The sequence below is a fragment of the Somniosus microcephalus genome, chromosome 28 (genome assembly GCF_052327205.1).
Source record: "Somniosus microcephalus isolate GS21.2 chromosome 28, FLI_Smic_1.0, whole genome shotgun sequence".
NCBI classification, from domain to species: domain Eukaryota; kingdom Metazoa; phylum Chordata; class Chondrichthyes; order Squaliformes; family Somniosidae; genus Somniosus; species Somniosus microcephalus.
Window position 1 is genome coordinate 32,086,341 of NC_141014.1, and position 17,556 is coordinate 32,103,896.

At 49.5% G+C, this 17,556-nt stretch overlaps 1 protein-coding gene across 4 annotated transcripts in view; it reads right to left on the bottom strand.

Moving 5' to 3' along the window:
* LOC147099513 (protein kinase C and casein kinase substrate in neurons protein 3) overlaps nt 1-17,556 on the bottom strand; it is a 64,268-nt gene that overhangs the window by 19,298 nt on the left and 27,414 nt on the right. For 3 of the 4 annotated variants that reach the window (XM_085969723.1, XM_085969721.1, XM_085969725.1), the window contains exons 2-5: nt 8,666-8,803; nt 6,912-7,068; nt 3,143-3,378; nt 35-190 (exon numbers count right to left, since the gene is read on the bottom strand). In XM_085969723.1, the coding sequence (XP_085825849.1) occupies nt 35-190; nt 3,143-3,378; nt 6,912-7,068; nt 8,666-8,725 (609 nt within the window). In that variant the 5' untranslated portion in view covers nt 8,726-8,803. The remainder of the gene's footprint in view (nt 1-34; nt 191-3,142; nt 3,379-6,911; nt 7,069-8,665; nt 8,804-17,556) is intronic. The other variant, XM_085969724.1, reaches the window with a different exon arrangement.

A 17,556-nucleotide genomic window follows, 5' to 3' on the forward strand; every position in this document is an offset into this window, starting at 1 on the left:
ATTCAGACACGCAACACCGAATTTCCTTTCTCACCTTGTCTGCTTCCTGACTGCACTTCTCTCTCTCGCTCTGGAGTTTCTGCTGTTTCGACGCGGAGGTGGCCTGGTTGGCTTTGCCGCTGTTTTCCCGGACAATGGCCACTCGCTCCTTTTTCCGTTTCGCGTGATAGAGCTTCTTCAGCTTTCCCGCCTGTCAAGAGGGGTTATAAAGGGGATGTCCGGGTTAGCTTGCTCCCCGAACGGGCTGGATGACAGAAGGCGCCACCCGGCGTCGCACTGACGCCATAAAAAGACGAGGAAATCCGAGGGACCTCGAACCAGGGCAGCAGCCGCGCCGGCACAACCGGCCTCAGTGCCCTGGGCTACAGGAGGAAGTAAATCAGCCACGGCTCATGCAACCCCCCCCATCACCCCAATCGATGTTCCCTTTAAGCTCCGCAGCCACGCAGCGGTCTTGAGGTCCCGCTCGCCCGCTTTTAAATGGAAAAAACGCGCACACGCAGAATTCTGAACGGGCCACGCACCCCAAAAGAAATTAGAGGGAACATTGCCCCCTGATCACCAACCATTACTTACGAGAACGGTACCAGGGATGAGGGACTTCAGTCACGTGGAGAGAAGCTGGGGTTGTTCTGCTTCGAGCAGAGAAGGTTAAGGGCAGATTTGATAGAGGTGTTCAAAATTGTGAAGGGTTTTGATAATGTCAATTAATAAAAAAAAGAGACACTGTTTCCACTGGCAGGAGGGTCAGTAACCAGAGGACACAGATTTACGATGACTGCAAAAGAACCAAATTGTTGAGATCTGGAATGCGCTGCCTGAAAGGGCAGCACATTCAATTTCAAAAGGAAATCGGATAAATACTTGAAAAGGAAAAAAATTTGCAAGGCTACGGGGAAAGAGCAAAGGGGGGAGTGGGACTAATTGGAGAGCACTTTCAAAGAGCCGGCACAGGCACGATGGGCCGAATGGCCTCCTCCTGCGCTGTGTGATTCAATCGAGTGCCCATTGCTGGAAAGTGGTCGTCACCCGAGGACAGAAGAGGGTTCAGACGTGAGGCCCCACTTCGCAGCATGTGCCGGCTCCTTTGGGTGAAAAGAAATTACCTTTAAAGGATGGCCAGAAAAAAAATAAAATGCAACGCTGCAGTAACTTAGAATGGCCACTAAGTGGCACCACAAGCTGTAAAACGATCAGAAGTGGGGAATTTGTTCTGAGTGGCAATGCCACCTCCAGCCTTCAATGAATTTTTATCGTCACCGGGCGCTCAGCTAAGTCGTTTGACTCTCCAGTAATGATAAGTCGAGAGTGTTCCGGTGCAGCAGCCAGAGTTTCAGATTCGAAGATCGTGCGGGTGTCGAGGGGACGGGACTGAAGTTTTTTTTTGTTTTTTTTTTACACGATGCCTTCTGCGGTTGAATATCCGCGGCCACTCCCTGTCCAGGCTCCCGCGTGAAGGAGGAGCGTTTTGGGGTGAGGTGTCGCTGGGTGCCAGAGTACCTGCAGAGCTGTTAACACGCCGGGTATCAGCCCTCTCTGGATTTTTTTTAAGGTATTTTTTTAAGAAAGAAATAGTGCCCAAGTCATAGAATCATAACGGCACAGGAGGAGGCCATTCGGCCCATCGAGTCCGTGCCGGCTCTCTGTGGAGCAATCCAGTCAGTCCCATTCCCCCGCTCTATCCCCGGAGCCCTGCAAGTTTATTTCCCTCCAGTGCCTGTCCAGTCTCCCCTTGAAAACATTGAGTGTCTCTGCTTCCACCACTTCTGTCGGCAGCAAGTTCCAGGTCCTCACCACTCACTGCGTAAAAAAGTTTTTCCTCACATCCCTCCTGTATCTCTTGCCCAAAACCTTAAATCTGTGTCCCCTAGTCCTTTGTACCATCAACTAGTGGGAACAGCCTTTCCCCGTCTAGCCTATCCAAATCCGTCATAATCTTGTACACCTCTATCAAATCACCCCTCAACCTCCTTTGCTCGAAGGAAAACAAATCCAGCTTCGCCAACCTGTCCTTGTAGCCAAGATCCCCCATCCCCGGAACCATTCTGGTAAATCTCCTCTGCACCCTCTCAAGGGCCTTCACATCCTTCCTAAAGTGTGGTGACCAGAACTGGACACAATACTCCAGTTGGGGCCTAACCAGCACTTTATAAAGGTTCAGCATAACTTCTCCACTTTTGTACTCAATACCTCTATTTATGCAGCCCAAGATCCCATATGCTTTGTTAACCACTCTCTCAATATGTCCCGCCACCTTCAGGGACCGATGCGCATTAACTCCCAGGTCCCTCTGTCCCTGCACACTCTTTAAAACTGTGCCATTAAGTGTATATTGTCTCTCCCTGTTCCTTCTGCCAAAATGCATCACCTCACACCTCTCTGTATTAAATTCCATCTGCCACTTGTCTGCCCATTCTGCTAGCCTTTCTATGTCCTGCTGCTGTCGATTGGTATCAACCTCACTGTTTGCCACACCCACAGGTTTGGTGTCATCAGCAAATTTAGAAATTCTACTCTGCATTCTAATATCCATTTATATATATCAAAAAAACATATGGGTGCTGACATGAATCAGTCATTCATGAAAGAAAGACTTATGAAATAATACTGAGTGGCCTACGGGTGGCACTGTCCAGGGAGAGTATAAATACTCGGGCACGGGCCCAGCTTGCGCAGGACATTCTTAACAGGAACCAGTGAAGGACACAACTAGACCTCCATGTTGAAAAACAGTTGATTAAAGCTTTGTTTAACGCTTAGACCAAGTGCCTAGTAGTTTTCTTACATCAGGTGCATATTTTTAAAGGAGGGGGGATGAGAATTGTGTGTTGTAACGGGCGACGTATCGCTAGTGCGCACACACCACGCCCACGATAACCTCATATAATCTCAATCAGTTAACCTCATAATCTCGACGATAGCAAAATACTGCAGATGCTGGAAATCCGAAATAACAACAGAAAATGCTGGAAAAACTCAGCAGGCCCGGCAACATCCATGGAGAGAAAATAGAGTCAACTAGTACGATAGCAAAATATTGCAGATGCTGGAACCTCATAATAACCTCATAATTTCAATCCGTTAACCTCATAATCTCAATCAATTAACTTCATATAACCTCAATCAGTTAGCGATAACATACTTTTTTTAGTTTCTTTGTCCAGGGCTTCTGTGCTTTTCGGAATCCGTCCTTCACCTCGTGGGTCTCCTTGAAGCCCCCGAAGAATTTCTTGTGGTACATCTCCTTCTGCCAGTTCCGAATCTTGTCCGCGTCCTCCGTCACGAGTGCTTTCTGGACCTCCACGTGGAGCTCACTCAGGCGGTCTGCGGAGGTAAGGAAGGCGTGCCACGCCTTCAACAGAGTACCGTACATAGGACCTGGTGAGTGCGATAGACAGGCTGGGTATGCGTTCTACACAATTAGTCCCGCTACAAACAGAAGTGAACGGCAGCATAATGGTTATGTTACTGGACTCGGAGGTCTGGACTAATAATCCGGGGGGATACAAGTTCAAATCCCACCACAGTAGCTGGGGAATTTAATGAAATAAATCTGGAATTAAAAACCTAGATTGTTGTAAAATCCCAGCTGGTTCACTAATGTCCTTTAGGGAAGAAAATCTGCCGGTCTGGCCTATGTGTGACCCCAGACCCACAGCAATGGGGTTCACTCTTAACTGACCCTCTGAAATGGCCCAGCGAGACACTCCGTTGTACCAAACCGCTACGACACACCACACGGACTGCAGCGGCTCGCCACCTTCTCAAGGGCAATTCAGGATAGGCAATAAATGCCAGCGATGCATTCCGTGAGTGAACAAAAAAAAATTCTTGATTACGGTCCTTAGAGGGAGCTTTACTCTGCATCTAACCTGTGCTGTACCTGCCCTGGGAGTGTTTGATGGGACAGTGTAGAGGGAGCTTTACTCTGTACCTAACCCGTGCTGTACCTGCCCTGGGTGTGTTTGATGGGACAGTGTAGAGGGAGCTTTACTCTGTATCTAACCTGTGCTGTACCTGCCCTGGGAGTGTTGGATGGGACAGTGTAGAGGGAGCTTTACTCTGTATCTAACCCGTGCTATACCTGCCCTGGGAGTGTTTGATGGGACAGTGTAGAGGGAGCTTTACTCTGTATCTAACCCGTGCTATACCTGCCCTGGGAGTGTTTGATGGGACAGTGTAGAGGGAGCTTTACTCTGTATCTAACCCGTGCTGTACCTGCCCTGGGAGTGTTTGATGGGACAGTGTAGAGGGAGCTTTACTCTGTATCTAACCCGTGCTGTACCTGCCCTGGGAGTGTTTGATGGGACAGTGTAGAGGGAGCTTTACTCTGTATCTAACCCGTGCTGTACCTGCCCTGGGAGTGTTTGATGGGACAGTGTAGAGGGAGCTTTACTCTGTATCTAACCCGTGCTGTACCTGCCCTGGGTGTGTTTGATGGGACAGTGTAGAGGGAGCTTTACTCTGTATCTAACCCGTGCTGTACCTGCCCTGGGAGTGTTTGATGGGACAGTGTAGAGGGAGCTTTACTCTGTATCTAACCCGTGCTGTACCTGCCCTGGGAGTGTTTGATGGGACAGTGTAGAGGGAGCTTTACTCTGTATCTAACCCGTGCTGTACCTGCCCTGGGAGTGTTTGACGGGACAGTGTAGAGGGAGCTTTACTCTGTATCTAACCCGTGCTGTACCTGCCCTGGGAGTGTTTGACGGGACAGTGTAGAGGGAGCTTTACTCTGTATCTAACCCGTGCTGTACCTGCCCTGGGAGTGTTTGACAGGACAGTGTAGAGGGAGCTTTACTCTGTATCTAACCCGTGCTGTACCTGCCCTGGGAGTGTTTGACAGGACAGTGTAGAGGGAGCTTTACTCTGTATCTAACCCGTGCTGTACCTGCCCTGGGAGTGTTTGATGGGACAGTGTAGAGGGAGCTTTACTCTGTATCTAACCAGTGCTGTACCTGCCCTGGGAGTGTTTGATGGGACAGTGTAGAGGGAGCTTTACTCTGTATCCAACATGTACTGTACCTGCCCTGGGAGTGTTTGATGGGACAGTGTAGAGGGAGCTTTACTCTGTATCTAACCCATGCTATACCTTTTTTTTAAATTTGTTCATGGGATGTGGGCGTCACTGGCAAGACCAGCATTTATTGCCCATTTAGGACTGAGATGAGGAGGAATTTCTTCACCCAGAGAGTGGTGAACCCGTGGAATTCTCTACCACAGAAGGCAGTTGAGGCCAACTTATTAAATATATTCAAGAAGGAGTTAGATATATTTCTTAAGGCTAAAGGGATCAAGGGATATGGGGAGAAAGCAGGGACAGGGCACTGAATTTGGATGATCAGCCATGATCTCATTAAATGGCGGAGCAGGCTCGAGGGGCCGAACGGCCGACTCCTGCTCCTATCTCCTATGTTTCTATGTTATACAGACTCATGCCCAGTCAGTCTTGCAAATACAGGGAGAATCAGTCCAGACACAATTGGAACTGGGACTGTCACACGCGCTATAGACAGGGTCGGTACTAAGACAATAAAAGAAAGAACCTCCATTTCTATAGCGCCTTTCACAACCTCAGGACGTCCCAAATTGTTTTACAGCCAATTAAGTACTTTTCTGAAGTGTAGTCACTGTCGTAATGTAGGAAACGTGGCAGCCAATTTGCGCACAGCAAGCTCCCGCAAACAGCGACGAGATAATGACCAGATCATCTGTTTTAGTGATGTTGGTTCAGGGATATTGGCCCAGGACACTGGGGAGAACTCCCCTGCTCCTCTATGAAATAGTGCTATGGGATCTTTTACATCCACCTGAGAGGGCAGACAGGGCCTCGGTTTAACGTCTCATCTGAAAGACGGCACCTCCGACAGTGCAGCACTCCCTCAGCACTGCAGTGGGAGTGTCGGCCTAGATTTATGTGCTCCAGGACAAAGCAGCCCGCTTGATTGGCACCTCATCCACCACCTTAAACATTCACTCCCTCCACCACCGGCGCACCGTGGCTGCAGTGTGTACCATCTACAAGATGCACTGCAGCAACTCGCCAAGGCTTCTTTGGCAGCACCTCCCTAACCCGCGACCTCTTCCACCTAGAAGGACAAGGGCAGCAGGCGCATGGGAACACCACCACCTCCAAGTAACACACCATCCTGACTTAGAAGTATATCGCCGATCTTCATCGTCGCTGGGTCAAAATCCTGGAACTCCCTCCCTAACAGCACTGTGGGAGCACCTTCACCACACGGACTGCAGCGGTTCAAGAAGGCGGCTCACCACCACCTTCTCGAGGGCAATTAGGGATGGGCAATAAATGTTGGCCTTGCCAGCAACACCCACATCTCATTAAAAACGAATTTTTAAAAAATAGGAGGAGTAGGCCATTCGGCCCCTCGAGCCTGCTCCGTCATTCAGTAAAATCATGGCTGATCTTCGACCTCAACTCCACTTTCCTGCACTATCCCCATATCCCTTAATATCCAAAAATCCATCAATTTCTGTCTTGAATATACTCAACGACTGATCCTCCACAGCCCTCTGGGGGAGAGAATTCCAAAGATTCACCGCCCTCTGAGTGAAGAAATTTCTCCTCATCTCAGTCCTAAATGGCCAACCCCTGATTCTGAGTCTGCGACCCCTGGTTCTAGACTCCCCAGCCAGGGGAAACATCCTCCCTGCATCTACCCTGTCAAGCCCTGTAAGAATTTTGTATGTTTCAATGAGATCACCTCTCATTCTTCTAAACCCTAGAGAATATAGGCCTAGTCTACTCAATCTCTCCTCATAGGACAATCCCCCAGATTCTCCAAACTCTCCACATAACTGATTTATCTCTGAGGGAATCTGTGTCTCTGTCATTCACCCTCCGTGAACTACACCCATAGCTGCACCCATGCACCCCTCATGGACGTACTCACTTGCTTCGACCAGTGGCTTCCACTTCCGTGACCACGCCGATATCTGCACGGCGTACTGTTTCTCAATCTTTGCTCTCTCTTGAAAACACTTGATGATGTCGTTGCAGACTTTATAACCATCGTCTGTGCGCTTAATCGTGCAATAATAATTACTTGGCTGAGAAGAGGAAATCGAAGTATTGTTGAAATGATTCGCAGGTAGTCCTGTAGATGTTCAATACAGGAAACTCCCTTTTAACCGGCACCTAAATATCCAGAAATATCTCTTAACTGGCAAAATTCAGGAGTAGGTTCAGGTAAGTTTTACTATATATTAGTGGCCGTGTAACCGGGGTTCCTGGATCTGTGGCCGTGTAACCGGGGTTCCTGCACCTGTGGCTCTCGTACCTTGGTAAGTATACCTCTCTGTAATCCAGACTTTTTGATCAACCGGCACCAGAGCGGTCCCGTCGGTGCCAGATAAAAAAGAGTTTCCTGTATTACTTATTACACCCATCACCCCCTGTGCTCGCTGACCGACATTGGCTCCTGGTCCACCAGCAACTCGATTTTAAAATTTTCGTCCTAGTATTTTCAAATGGCCTTTCCCCTTCCCTATCTCTGTAACCTCCTCCAGCTCTACAACCCTCCACCCAATCTACACTTCACCAACTCTAGCCTCTTGTCCGTCCCTCACATCCTTCGCTCCAATATTGGCAGCCGGGCCTTTCGCCAGCTCGGCCCTCAAGCTCTGGATTCCTCAGGTGGTGAGTTCTGGGACTGCGGGAAAGAGCAGAGGTTGGTTCCTACCTCGGGGGGGGGGGGGGGGGGAAGGGGCGGACACTGGGCAAGTCGTTCATTCCTCGCCCTTTTTTTGTTTTGACAAATTTACGTGAATCACAAGATGGAGGTTTGAAAAGAATTCTCTGGGCAGAGCGTAAAATGTGGGGCACAAAACCATTGTCCATAAATTATTTGTAAAGGGGATCCGATGTTTGTTGAATAAAGAGGAATATTAATGGTGTTTGGGGAGTGAGCTGGAGAGTGAGATTAGACTAACACTGATGCAGACCTGATGGGCCGAATGGCCGGTTTCTACACTGGACCGTTCGATGGGGTCATTTTAACTTCTGTTGCCAGATTCGGCCGCCCATTTCACACCTCGCCCGATTTCAATAGACGTCAATCCATCGACTTCCATTCAATGGAATAGTTTGAATGGAGAGTCAATATAATGGAAAACATGACGATGAAGATCTCCTCACCACGATTAGGTTTGGACGTGCAGTTCGTTCCAACTTAAGTCCTTTACCTCCCCCCCCACCATGGATTTGAGTTCGTATCCCAGCCCAGACAGAGGCGATGGCATTCTCCTCACCGAAGGATGCTCAGGGCTCTCAGTGAATTGTATTTAGTCGGTCTCAATCCAGTTCTCAGTAAGCTCGAGCCCAAAAGTCCCCGCCCAATAGCCAGAGGAAGTCACTCACTAGTATTCAGGAAGCAGAGTTTGTTTTTGCCCCCTTTCCTTTGCTGAGGAATATTGAGACCAATTTCTCAACCACCACCCTGGTTAAGGTCCAAACCTGGGACCTTCTGGTCTGTATGACACTTTGTGCCGTTTCCCTACTTGGCTTTTTGGAGACTTTTTTTTTTTTAACCGTTTCATTGAAATGATAAACATGAATTATCCCTCAGAACGAGCCATCAGCGGAGTGTTGTATACTAAACACAAGTCATATCTCTTTAAGATAACCTTTGATCATGTTGAAGCTCACCATCCAGAAACTGTTGCAGGTTGCTTCTGCCCCTGGGGCATCGCTGTACTTCAAAGACATGGCACTACAATCTTCTGGCTTCTCTCTCTCTCTCTCTCGCACTCTTTCTCTCACATCAACTTTCTTCTCGGAGTAGGGCTGGAAAGGAATTGCCGTGTGAGAAATGTTTACAAGGTTACAGTTTCTAACGCTGCCCCCGCGCGTAATGCCCTCCTCTGTCGGACTACTGTCGCGCAATGGTCAATCCACCTGACGGGATGCACACTAGAGCAGTGCAGGAAGGGAACCTCCACACACAGTCCCCAATTAATTGCCACATAACCAGCGATATCGAGGGAATTGCATGGTATGTGATGTAATAAAACTCACTATGCACTTGGTTTGAACATAAAGCAAGGCTTTAATCAACTTGTTTCAGAACATGGAGGTCTAGTTGTACTTCACTAGTTCCTTGTCTTACAAAATGTCCCGGGAAAGCTGGGCCCACGCCCGAGTATTTATACTCCTTGGACGGCGCCACCAGCTGGCCGGCCAGCGTTATTTCATGAGTAGTTTCTTGAATGAATGATGAGATTTATAACATTATGTGCCCAGTGCTTCTATGGATGCAACACAGTCAACATGTTTGGTGAGGCTTCATAATACAGAAGGACTTGCATTTCTATAGCGCCTTTCACAACCTCAGGACGTCCCAAAGCGCTTTACAGTCAACAAAGTACTTTTTGGAAGCGTAGTCACTGTTGTAATGTAGGAAACGCGGCAGCCAATTTGTGCACAGCAAGCTCCCACAAACAGCAATGTGATAATGACCAGATAATCAGTTTTAGTGATGTTGGTTGAGGGATGAATATTGGCCCCAGGACACCGGGGAGAACTCCCCCTTGCTCTTCTTTGAAATAGTGCCATTGGATCTTGTACCTCCACCTGGGAGGGCTGACCGGGCCTCGATTTAAAGTCTCGTTTAACGTCAGACAGTGCAGCGCTCCCTCAGTACTGCACTGGGAGCGTTAGCCTAGATTTGATGTTCAGGTTCCTGGGAGTGGGACTTTGAGCCCAGTTAGAGTAAGTGGAGACTGGAAGATGATGAGATGGAGATGGAAGCGTCGGTGGCTGAAATAGGCGGAGGTGGGTGCTTTGTAGGTTAAGGGGGATAAGGTTCGGTCGTGGAACTGGCTGGAGGGTGGGGGGGTGGTTTCTGGTCAGAGTGGTTGGGAGGTTGGTGTGGTTATTACTTGGAGCAGGCTGAAGCTGTGGAGATGTTGGAAAGGGTTCCATGGGCGCCAGCAGCCATCTGCTACAACATACATGAGTGCTGGCAGGCCATGCGACCACAGAGGGCATCACAACCATTCCTTTCCTCACCCGACACCCACGTACCCGCAGTCCCCAATGGGAGAGGCTGGATCTTGATCAGAGATGGGAGGGCCTTGCGGGAGCACCTTCACCACACGGACTGCAGCGTTTCAAGATCTCCACTTTCTCAAGGAGCAGTTAGGGATGGGCATAAAATTCAGGCCTTGCCAGCGACACCCACATCCCAAGAATGAAAAACACATTCCATCCACAGGCCTGTGAGTGTGTGTGTGCGAAGTGTGGAAATTAGATTACATTCTCTTGGCACTGCCAACCTGAGCTAAATAGGACTTTGCAATTTAATATGGGTGTGTTTCAGACAGGGCGCTCAATTTATTATCCTATTCCCAAAGTGTGAATAAATGCAGCCAGTAACCGTTCCTTAGCTGGGTGTGGGTTCACCTCGGAGAGGGTTCACACTTTAGAACAGTTCTTCCCCCTGGATTTTCTTGAAATAAATACAATCCTGGGACTGCAATAGATCCAACAAGTTGGCTCCCTGACAGATCAGGGGGAAAAAAAAACTTTATAAAGCACCTTATCACATCCTCAGGATGTCCCATCAGGAGAAACCGCTCCCACTGGCAGGAGGAACCAAAGGAAATAGATTTATCATAATTGGCAAAAGAACCAGAGGGGGAAGAGGAGGAGAATTTGTTTTTTACGCAGCGAGTTAGGCCTCAGCTAGAGTACTAGTTAGGCCTCAGCTAGAGTACTGCGTGCAGTTCTGGTCACCACATTACAGGAAAGATGTGATTGCAGTAGAGAGGGTACAGAGGAGATTTACAAGGATGTTGCCGGGAGAATCTTAGCTCTGAGGAAAGGCTGGATAGGCTGGGTCTGTTTTCCTTGGAACAGAGGAGGCTGAGGGGAGACCTTATTGAGGTGTATAAAATTATGAGGGACCTAGATAAAGTGGATAGAAAGGACCTATTTCCCTTAGCAGAGGGGTCAAAAACCAGGGGGCACAGATTTAAAGTAATTGGTGGAAGGTTTAGAGGGGATTGGAGGGGAAATGTCTTCACTCAGAGGGTTGTGGGGGTCTGGAACTCACTGCCTGAAAGGGTGGTAGAGGCAGGAACCCTAACCACATTTAAAAAGAACTTGGATGTGCACTTGGGATGCTCTAACCTGCAGGGCTACGGACCAAGAGCTGGGAAGTGGGATTAGGCTGGAGAGCTCTTTGTCGGCCGGCGCGGACACGATGGGCCGAAATGGCCTCCTTCCGTGCTGTAACTTTCTATGATTCTATGAGTTGTTGTGATCGGGAATGCGCCGCCTGAAAGGGCGGTGGGAGCAGATTCGTAGAGTCATGACGGCACAGGAGGAGGCCATTCGGCCCATCGAGTCCGTGCCGGCTCTCTGTAGAACAATCCAGTCAGTCCCATTCCCCCGCCATTCAACAGCAACTCTTAAAAGGGAATTGGATAAATACTTGAAAAGGAAAAATTTGCAGGGCTCGGGGGTGGGGGGGGGGGGGGAAGGGCAGGGGGAAGTGGGGGATTTGGGAAGAGGGACACGATGCCACGATGAGGGAGCAAAGAGAGCCCGACTCAAACCGCTCGATCCACGTCGGTGGCAAGCAGCAGATTCAGCAGCGACTGCAGCTGGTTTAGAAATGGGCTAATTTGGCGAGGATTACCTGGTACAGGAAACTCTCGATTTACCGGCACCTAAATAACCGGAAATCTCTGTTAACCGGCAAAATTCAGGAGTAGGTTCAGATAAGTTTTACTTCATATTAGTGGCCGTTCCTGGATCTGTGGCTGTGTAACCGGGGTTCCTGCACCTGTTGCTATGCAACAGGGACGCCTGGATCTTGTGGCCGGGGTTCCTGCACCTGTTGCTATGCAACAGGGAAGCCTGGATTTGTTGCTGTGTACGGAGCTCTCGTACCTTTTATTATACCTCTCTGTAATCCGGACTTTTTGATAAACCGGCACCACGCCGGTCCCAGATAAAAAAAGTTTCCTGTAATCCATATTTTCTTACATGTGCTTTTATTATCGCGGGTTAGTTTTTTTTTTAAAGAATCTGGGATCGGTATCCGCACAAGGAGTGATTAGGTTTGACTGTAACAGAAGCTAGGTTGTGACAAGGCCAATAGGAAAGTGTTGTAACTCGAGTTATAGTCAGCTTGGCTAAGTGTCGAATTCTCGCCTCGGAGTTAGAAGGCTGTGGGTTTGAGCTCCCCGCTCCTGGATCTGATCCCAGAATCTAGGATGAGACACTAAACCGAGGCCCCGTCTGCTTGTTCAGGTGGTATGTTAAAGATCCCACGGCACCATTGAAAGAGTAGGGAATTCTCCCAGTGTCCTGGCCATTCACCCCTCGACTAACACCATCAAAACACAGATTATCCGGTCTCTCTCATTTGCTGTTTGTGGGATCTTGCTGTGCACAAATTGGCGGCCGCATTTGTCTATGTAACAACAGTGGCTACACTTCAAAAGTAATTCGTTGGCTGTGAAACGCTTCGGGACGTCCTGAGGATGTGAAAGGTGCAAGTTCTTTCTTTTCTTTGACTTGACCCTCAGAGCGATCCCTGACGGTTCATTGAAAGAAAGACAGACTTGCATTTCTATAGCGCCTTTCACGACCACCGAACTTCCCAAAGCGCTTTACAGCCAATGAAGCACTTTTTGAAGTGTAGTCACTGTTGTAATGTAGGAAACGCGGCAGCCAATTTGCGCACAGCAAGCTCCCACAAACAGCAGTGTGATAATGACCGGATAATCTGTTTTTAATGATGTTGTTTGAGGGATAAATATTGGCCCCAAGGATAACTCCCCTGGTCTTCTTCGAAATAGTGCCATGAGATCTTTTACGTCCACCTGAGAGAGCAGACGGGGCCTCAGTTTAACGTCTCATCCGAAAGGCGGCATCTCCGATAGTGCAGCGCTCCCTCAGCACTGCACTGGGAGCGTCAGCCTAGATTTGTGCGCTCAAGTGTCTGGAGTGGGACTCAAACCCACGACCTTCTGACTCAGAGGCGAGGGTGCGGCCCACTGAGCCACGACCGACACTGACACTGAAGGGGGCTGAGGAACTCAAACTAGCAGCGTCATCAGCTCGGTCTCCCCTTCTACTTCGTGGCTTTTGGGTAGGCAGGTTTCTGTAAGTCACTCAGCTTTACAAAGAGAAATGCACTTCTGCATTGCTAATGCCCTGAAATCTCATACCCCTGCTCTCTTCTTTTTGTGTGTGTTCCAAGGACTCTAGAGAAATGCAAAATGGTTTGGGAGTTGCCCATGGTGTTTAGTCATGTTTCTGCCTGACTCCTTTATCCATACACGTCCCACTCACTGGTTGTAGCCTCACTGCTGTCGAAGGCTGAACATGCCAGAGTTAGATGATCTCAATCGGAACAGTAGATTGGCCAATACAATTGGCCCCAGCACTCACTGGTTAGGGAGGGACAAGTCAACCAGGGTTCCCACTCCTCATTAACTATTCAGTGACTCCCTTGTTGGAAAAGTGTGAACAAATGAGTAAGGTTAAGATGAGGCTATCTACAAGATGCACTGCAGCAACTCGCCAAGGCTTCTTCGGCAGCACCTCCCAAACCCGCGACCTCTTCCGCCTAGAAGGACAAGGGCAGCAGGCGCATGGGAACACCGTCACCTCCAAGTTCCCCTCCAAGTCACACACACCATCCCGACTTGGAAATATATCGGCCGTTCCTTCATCGTCGCTGCGTCAAAATCCTGGAACTCCCTCCCTAACAGAAACTGTGGGAGCACCTTCACCACACGGACTGCAGCGGTTCAAGGCGGCGGCTCACCGCCACCTTCTCAAGGGGCAACTGGGGGATGGGCAATAAATGCTGGCCTCACCAACGACGCCCACATTCCGTGAATGAATAAAAGAAAAGGCCGAGGTGGAACGCCACTGTTAAATAGGCCGCTGGCACTCACTAAGTGGGCTGACACGTCTATTTACTCTAAAGCAGCGTAGACTTAGAGGTGACTTGTGAAGATAATTGAAGGGTTGGATAGCGTGACTATTGATGGATTATTACAGATGACAGATTGGGAAGGACCTGAGGACATGGGTTTAAACTACACAAGAGTAGGAATAGACTGGACGTGGGTCGGGTCTTCATTTCTCAGAGGGCAGCGAGCCCCTGGAATGTGTTGCCGGCTGGTGCGATGGGCGCTGACCCTCTATCATCTTCGAGAGGGAGCTGGACCCGTTCCTGACTGGGGCAGAGGTCGCACCATATGGGAGGTAAGTGGGGCAGGCTTGATGGACCAGCTGGTCTTTTCCTGCCCGTTATTTATCGTATGTTCGCAGAGATGGCGGAGGGCTGCTGCTGATCACGGAAAGAATGTATCATCATCGTCAGCAGATGTGGGGGGGGCGCGGATAAAGGGGAGAAAATTGAGGGTGGGAGAATGAACAGAAGTGGGACTTAAACCACAAACCGGACACTTTTTTTAAAAATTCGTTCACGGGACGTGGGAGTCGCTGGCAAGGCCCAGCATTTTATTGCCCATCTCCTAGTTGCCCTGGAGAAGGTGGTGGTGAGCCGCCGCCGCCTTGAACCCGCTGCAGTCCGTGTGGTGAAGGTACTCCCACAGTGCTGCCCCTTGTCCTTCTAGGCGGTGGAGGTCGCGGGTTGGGGAGGTGCTGCCGAAGAAGCCTTGGCGAGTTGCTGCAGTGCATCTTGTAGATAGCCTCATCTTAACCTTACTCATTTGTTCACACTTTTCCAACAAGGGAGTCACTGAATAGTTAATGCGGAGTGGGAACCCTGGTTGACTTGTCCCTCCCTAACCAGTGTCACACCCTGTAACTTTTATTAAGGCGTCCTTTGGGTGACACTCCCTTTTCAAGCTATCAATGCACTATGTAGGAATGCAGAGAAGTATTTACTGTGTTTTGGAATGTCACATGGACATACTACCCCTAGCTCTGCTTTAGGCCAATGTTGGCTTTGCATGTTTAGCAGGTATCTACAAAGAGCTGGGACCTCTTTCCTTTCACTGCCCATATTGAGGGTACGAACTGTTTATTACAGAGCAGCACCCTCGTCCCAACAACGTGGTTCCTGCACCCTCTTCCCACACTGCCAAAGCGGAGTGACTGAATGGCTGGCGGGATAACTCGGTTTCCGATTATCCCCTCCCTGTGGCCTTCGCCTGATGCGTCCCAGTGGGCTACGTGGCTGCGACTGGGCCCCCAATGTGTTCAGGGCCGTGAGCGCAAACCTTTCCCCAGCTCGTTGTTAGAGTCTACACTCATTGGAATTTAGAAGAATGAGAGGTGATCTTATTGAAACATATAAGATACTGAGGGGGCTCGACAAGGTAGATGCAGAGAGGACGTATTCCCTCGTGGAGAAATCTAGAATGCGGGGGCACAGTTTTAGAATAAAGGGTCGCCCTTTTAGAACTGAGATGAGGAGGAATTTCTTCTCTCAGAGGGTCGTAAATCTGTGGAATTCTCTGCCCCAGAGAGCCGTGGAGGCTGGGTCATTAAATACATTTAAGGTGGAGATAGACAGATTTTTGCAAGATAAGGGAGTGAAGGGTTATGGGGAGCGGGCAGGGAAGTGGCTTTGAGCCCAAGATCAGCCATGATCTTATTGAATGGCGGAGCAGGCTCGAGGGGCCGAGTGGCCTATTCCTGCTACTATTTCTTATGCTCTTATGTAGTCTCGGTGTCACCGTCCTGTAATCGAGAAACTGTATAAAACACCGTCTGAAGCTCCACCGATTTTTGTTGGGCAAGTTCTCCCCGGTGTCCTGGGGCCAATATTTATCCTTCAATCAACATCACTAAAAACAGATGATCTGGTCATTATCACATTGCTGTTTGTGGGAGCTTGCTGTACGCAAATTAGCTGCCACGTATCCCACATTACAACAGTGACTACACTTCAAAAAGTACTTCGTTGGCTGTGCAGCGCTTTGGGATGCCCTGAGGTCATGGAAGCTGCTATAGAAATGCACGACTTTCTTTTACCCTGTACCACATGCCCCGACAAGAGGTTACAGAAACAAGGCTAGACAGACTAGATGCAGGAAGGATGTTCCCGATGGTCGGGGAGTCCAGAACCAGGGGTCACAGTCTAAAGATAAGGGGTAAGCCATTTAGGACTGAGAAGAGGAGGAATTTCTTCACCCAGAGAGTGGTAAACCTGTGGAATTCTCTACCACAGAAGGCAGTTGAGGCCAATTCATTAAATATATTCAAGAAGGAGTTGGATATATTTCTTAAGGCTAAAGGGATCAAGGGATATGGGGAGAAAGCAGGGACAGGGTACTGAATTTGGATGATCAGCCATGATCTCATTAAATGGCAGAACAGGCTCGAGGGGCCGAATGGCCTCCTCTTGTTCCTACGTCCCACTGATGGTCTAGGAGGCCTATGCTCCGCGTGCTGTGTTAGCTGATTGCCTCCGGGCGTCGGTGGGGAGGATACGGCTGACGCCAGCACATCTGGGTTGGATCAGAGGAAATAAGCCAGGGTTTCTCCTCATCATCCCTATCCAGTGACTCCTGCAGGAAAGCGCATGTGTGTGGATGTTTAGTGAGGCGGGATCAACCTCAGGTGTGATGCCCGCCCCCTATCTGCAAGCAGCCTGCCAACACTCCCCGCAATGTGAAGAATGGCCACTTGAATGAGGTACTGGTGTGCTACCGATACCCATGAAACCGTATCCTGTACCTGTAACCCATAACCCATACCTGTACCATGTACCCCGTGCCCGGGCTCAGTGGGGTAACCCTCTCACCTCTGAGTCAGAAGGTTGTGGGCTCGAGTCCCACTCCAGAGACTTGAGCACAAAAATCTAGGCTGACACTCCCAGTGCAGTACTGAGGGAGCGCTGCACTGTCGGAGGTGCCGTCTTTCAGATGAGACGTTAAACCGAGGCCCCGTCTGCTCTCTCAGGTGGATGTAAAAAATCCCGTGGCGCTATTTCAAAGAAGAGCAGGGGGGAGTTCTCCCCGGTGTCCTGTCCAATATTTATCCCTCAATCAACATCACAAAAACAGATTATCTGGTCATTATCACATTGCTGTTTGTGGGAGCTTGCTGTGCGCAAATGGGCTGCCGTGTTTCCCACATTACAACAGCGACTGCACTTCAAAAAGTACTTCATTGGCTGTGCGGCCTGAGGTCGTGGAAGGTGCTATAGAAATGCAAGTTCTTTCTCTCACCCTGTACCTCATGCCCCGACAAGAATCAGTGTCTTCAGTGAGTGAGTTCTATGAAGGGCAAAACTTGCTCACTGGGGAGAGCTCGACACTGACACTGCATGTGCAGAGTGAAGATAATACCCACTCTCTACCTTACGAAGCACAAAATTTACCACACGATTATTTAAAATGCTGCTGGGGGGTAGAATGCACTGATCTACGATACGAATTGGTCTCCTGTAGACAATCAAGATCAAGGGTAGTCCTCAGCTGAAGTAGGGCAGGGGAGAATTGGACCAGGGCGGACATAGAATCACGCTGCACAGAAGGAGGTCGTTCGGCCCACCCTGCCTGTACCGGCTCTTTGAAAAGAGCCGTCCCCCTGCTCTT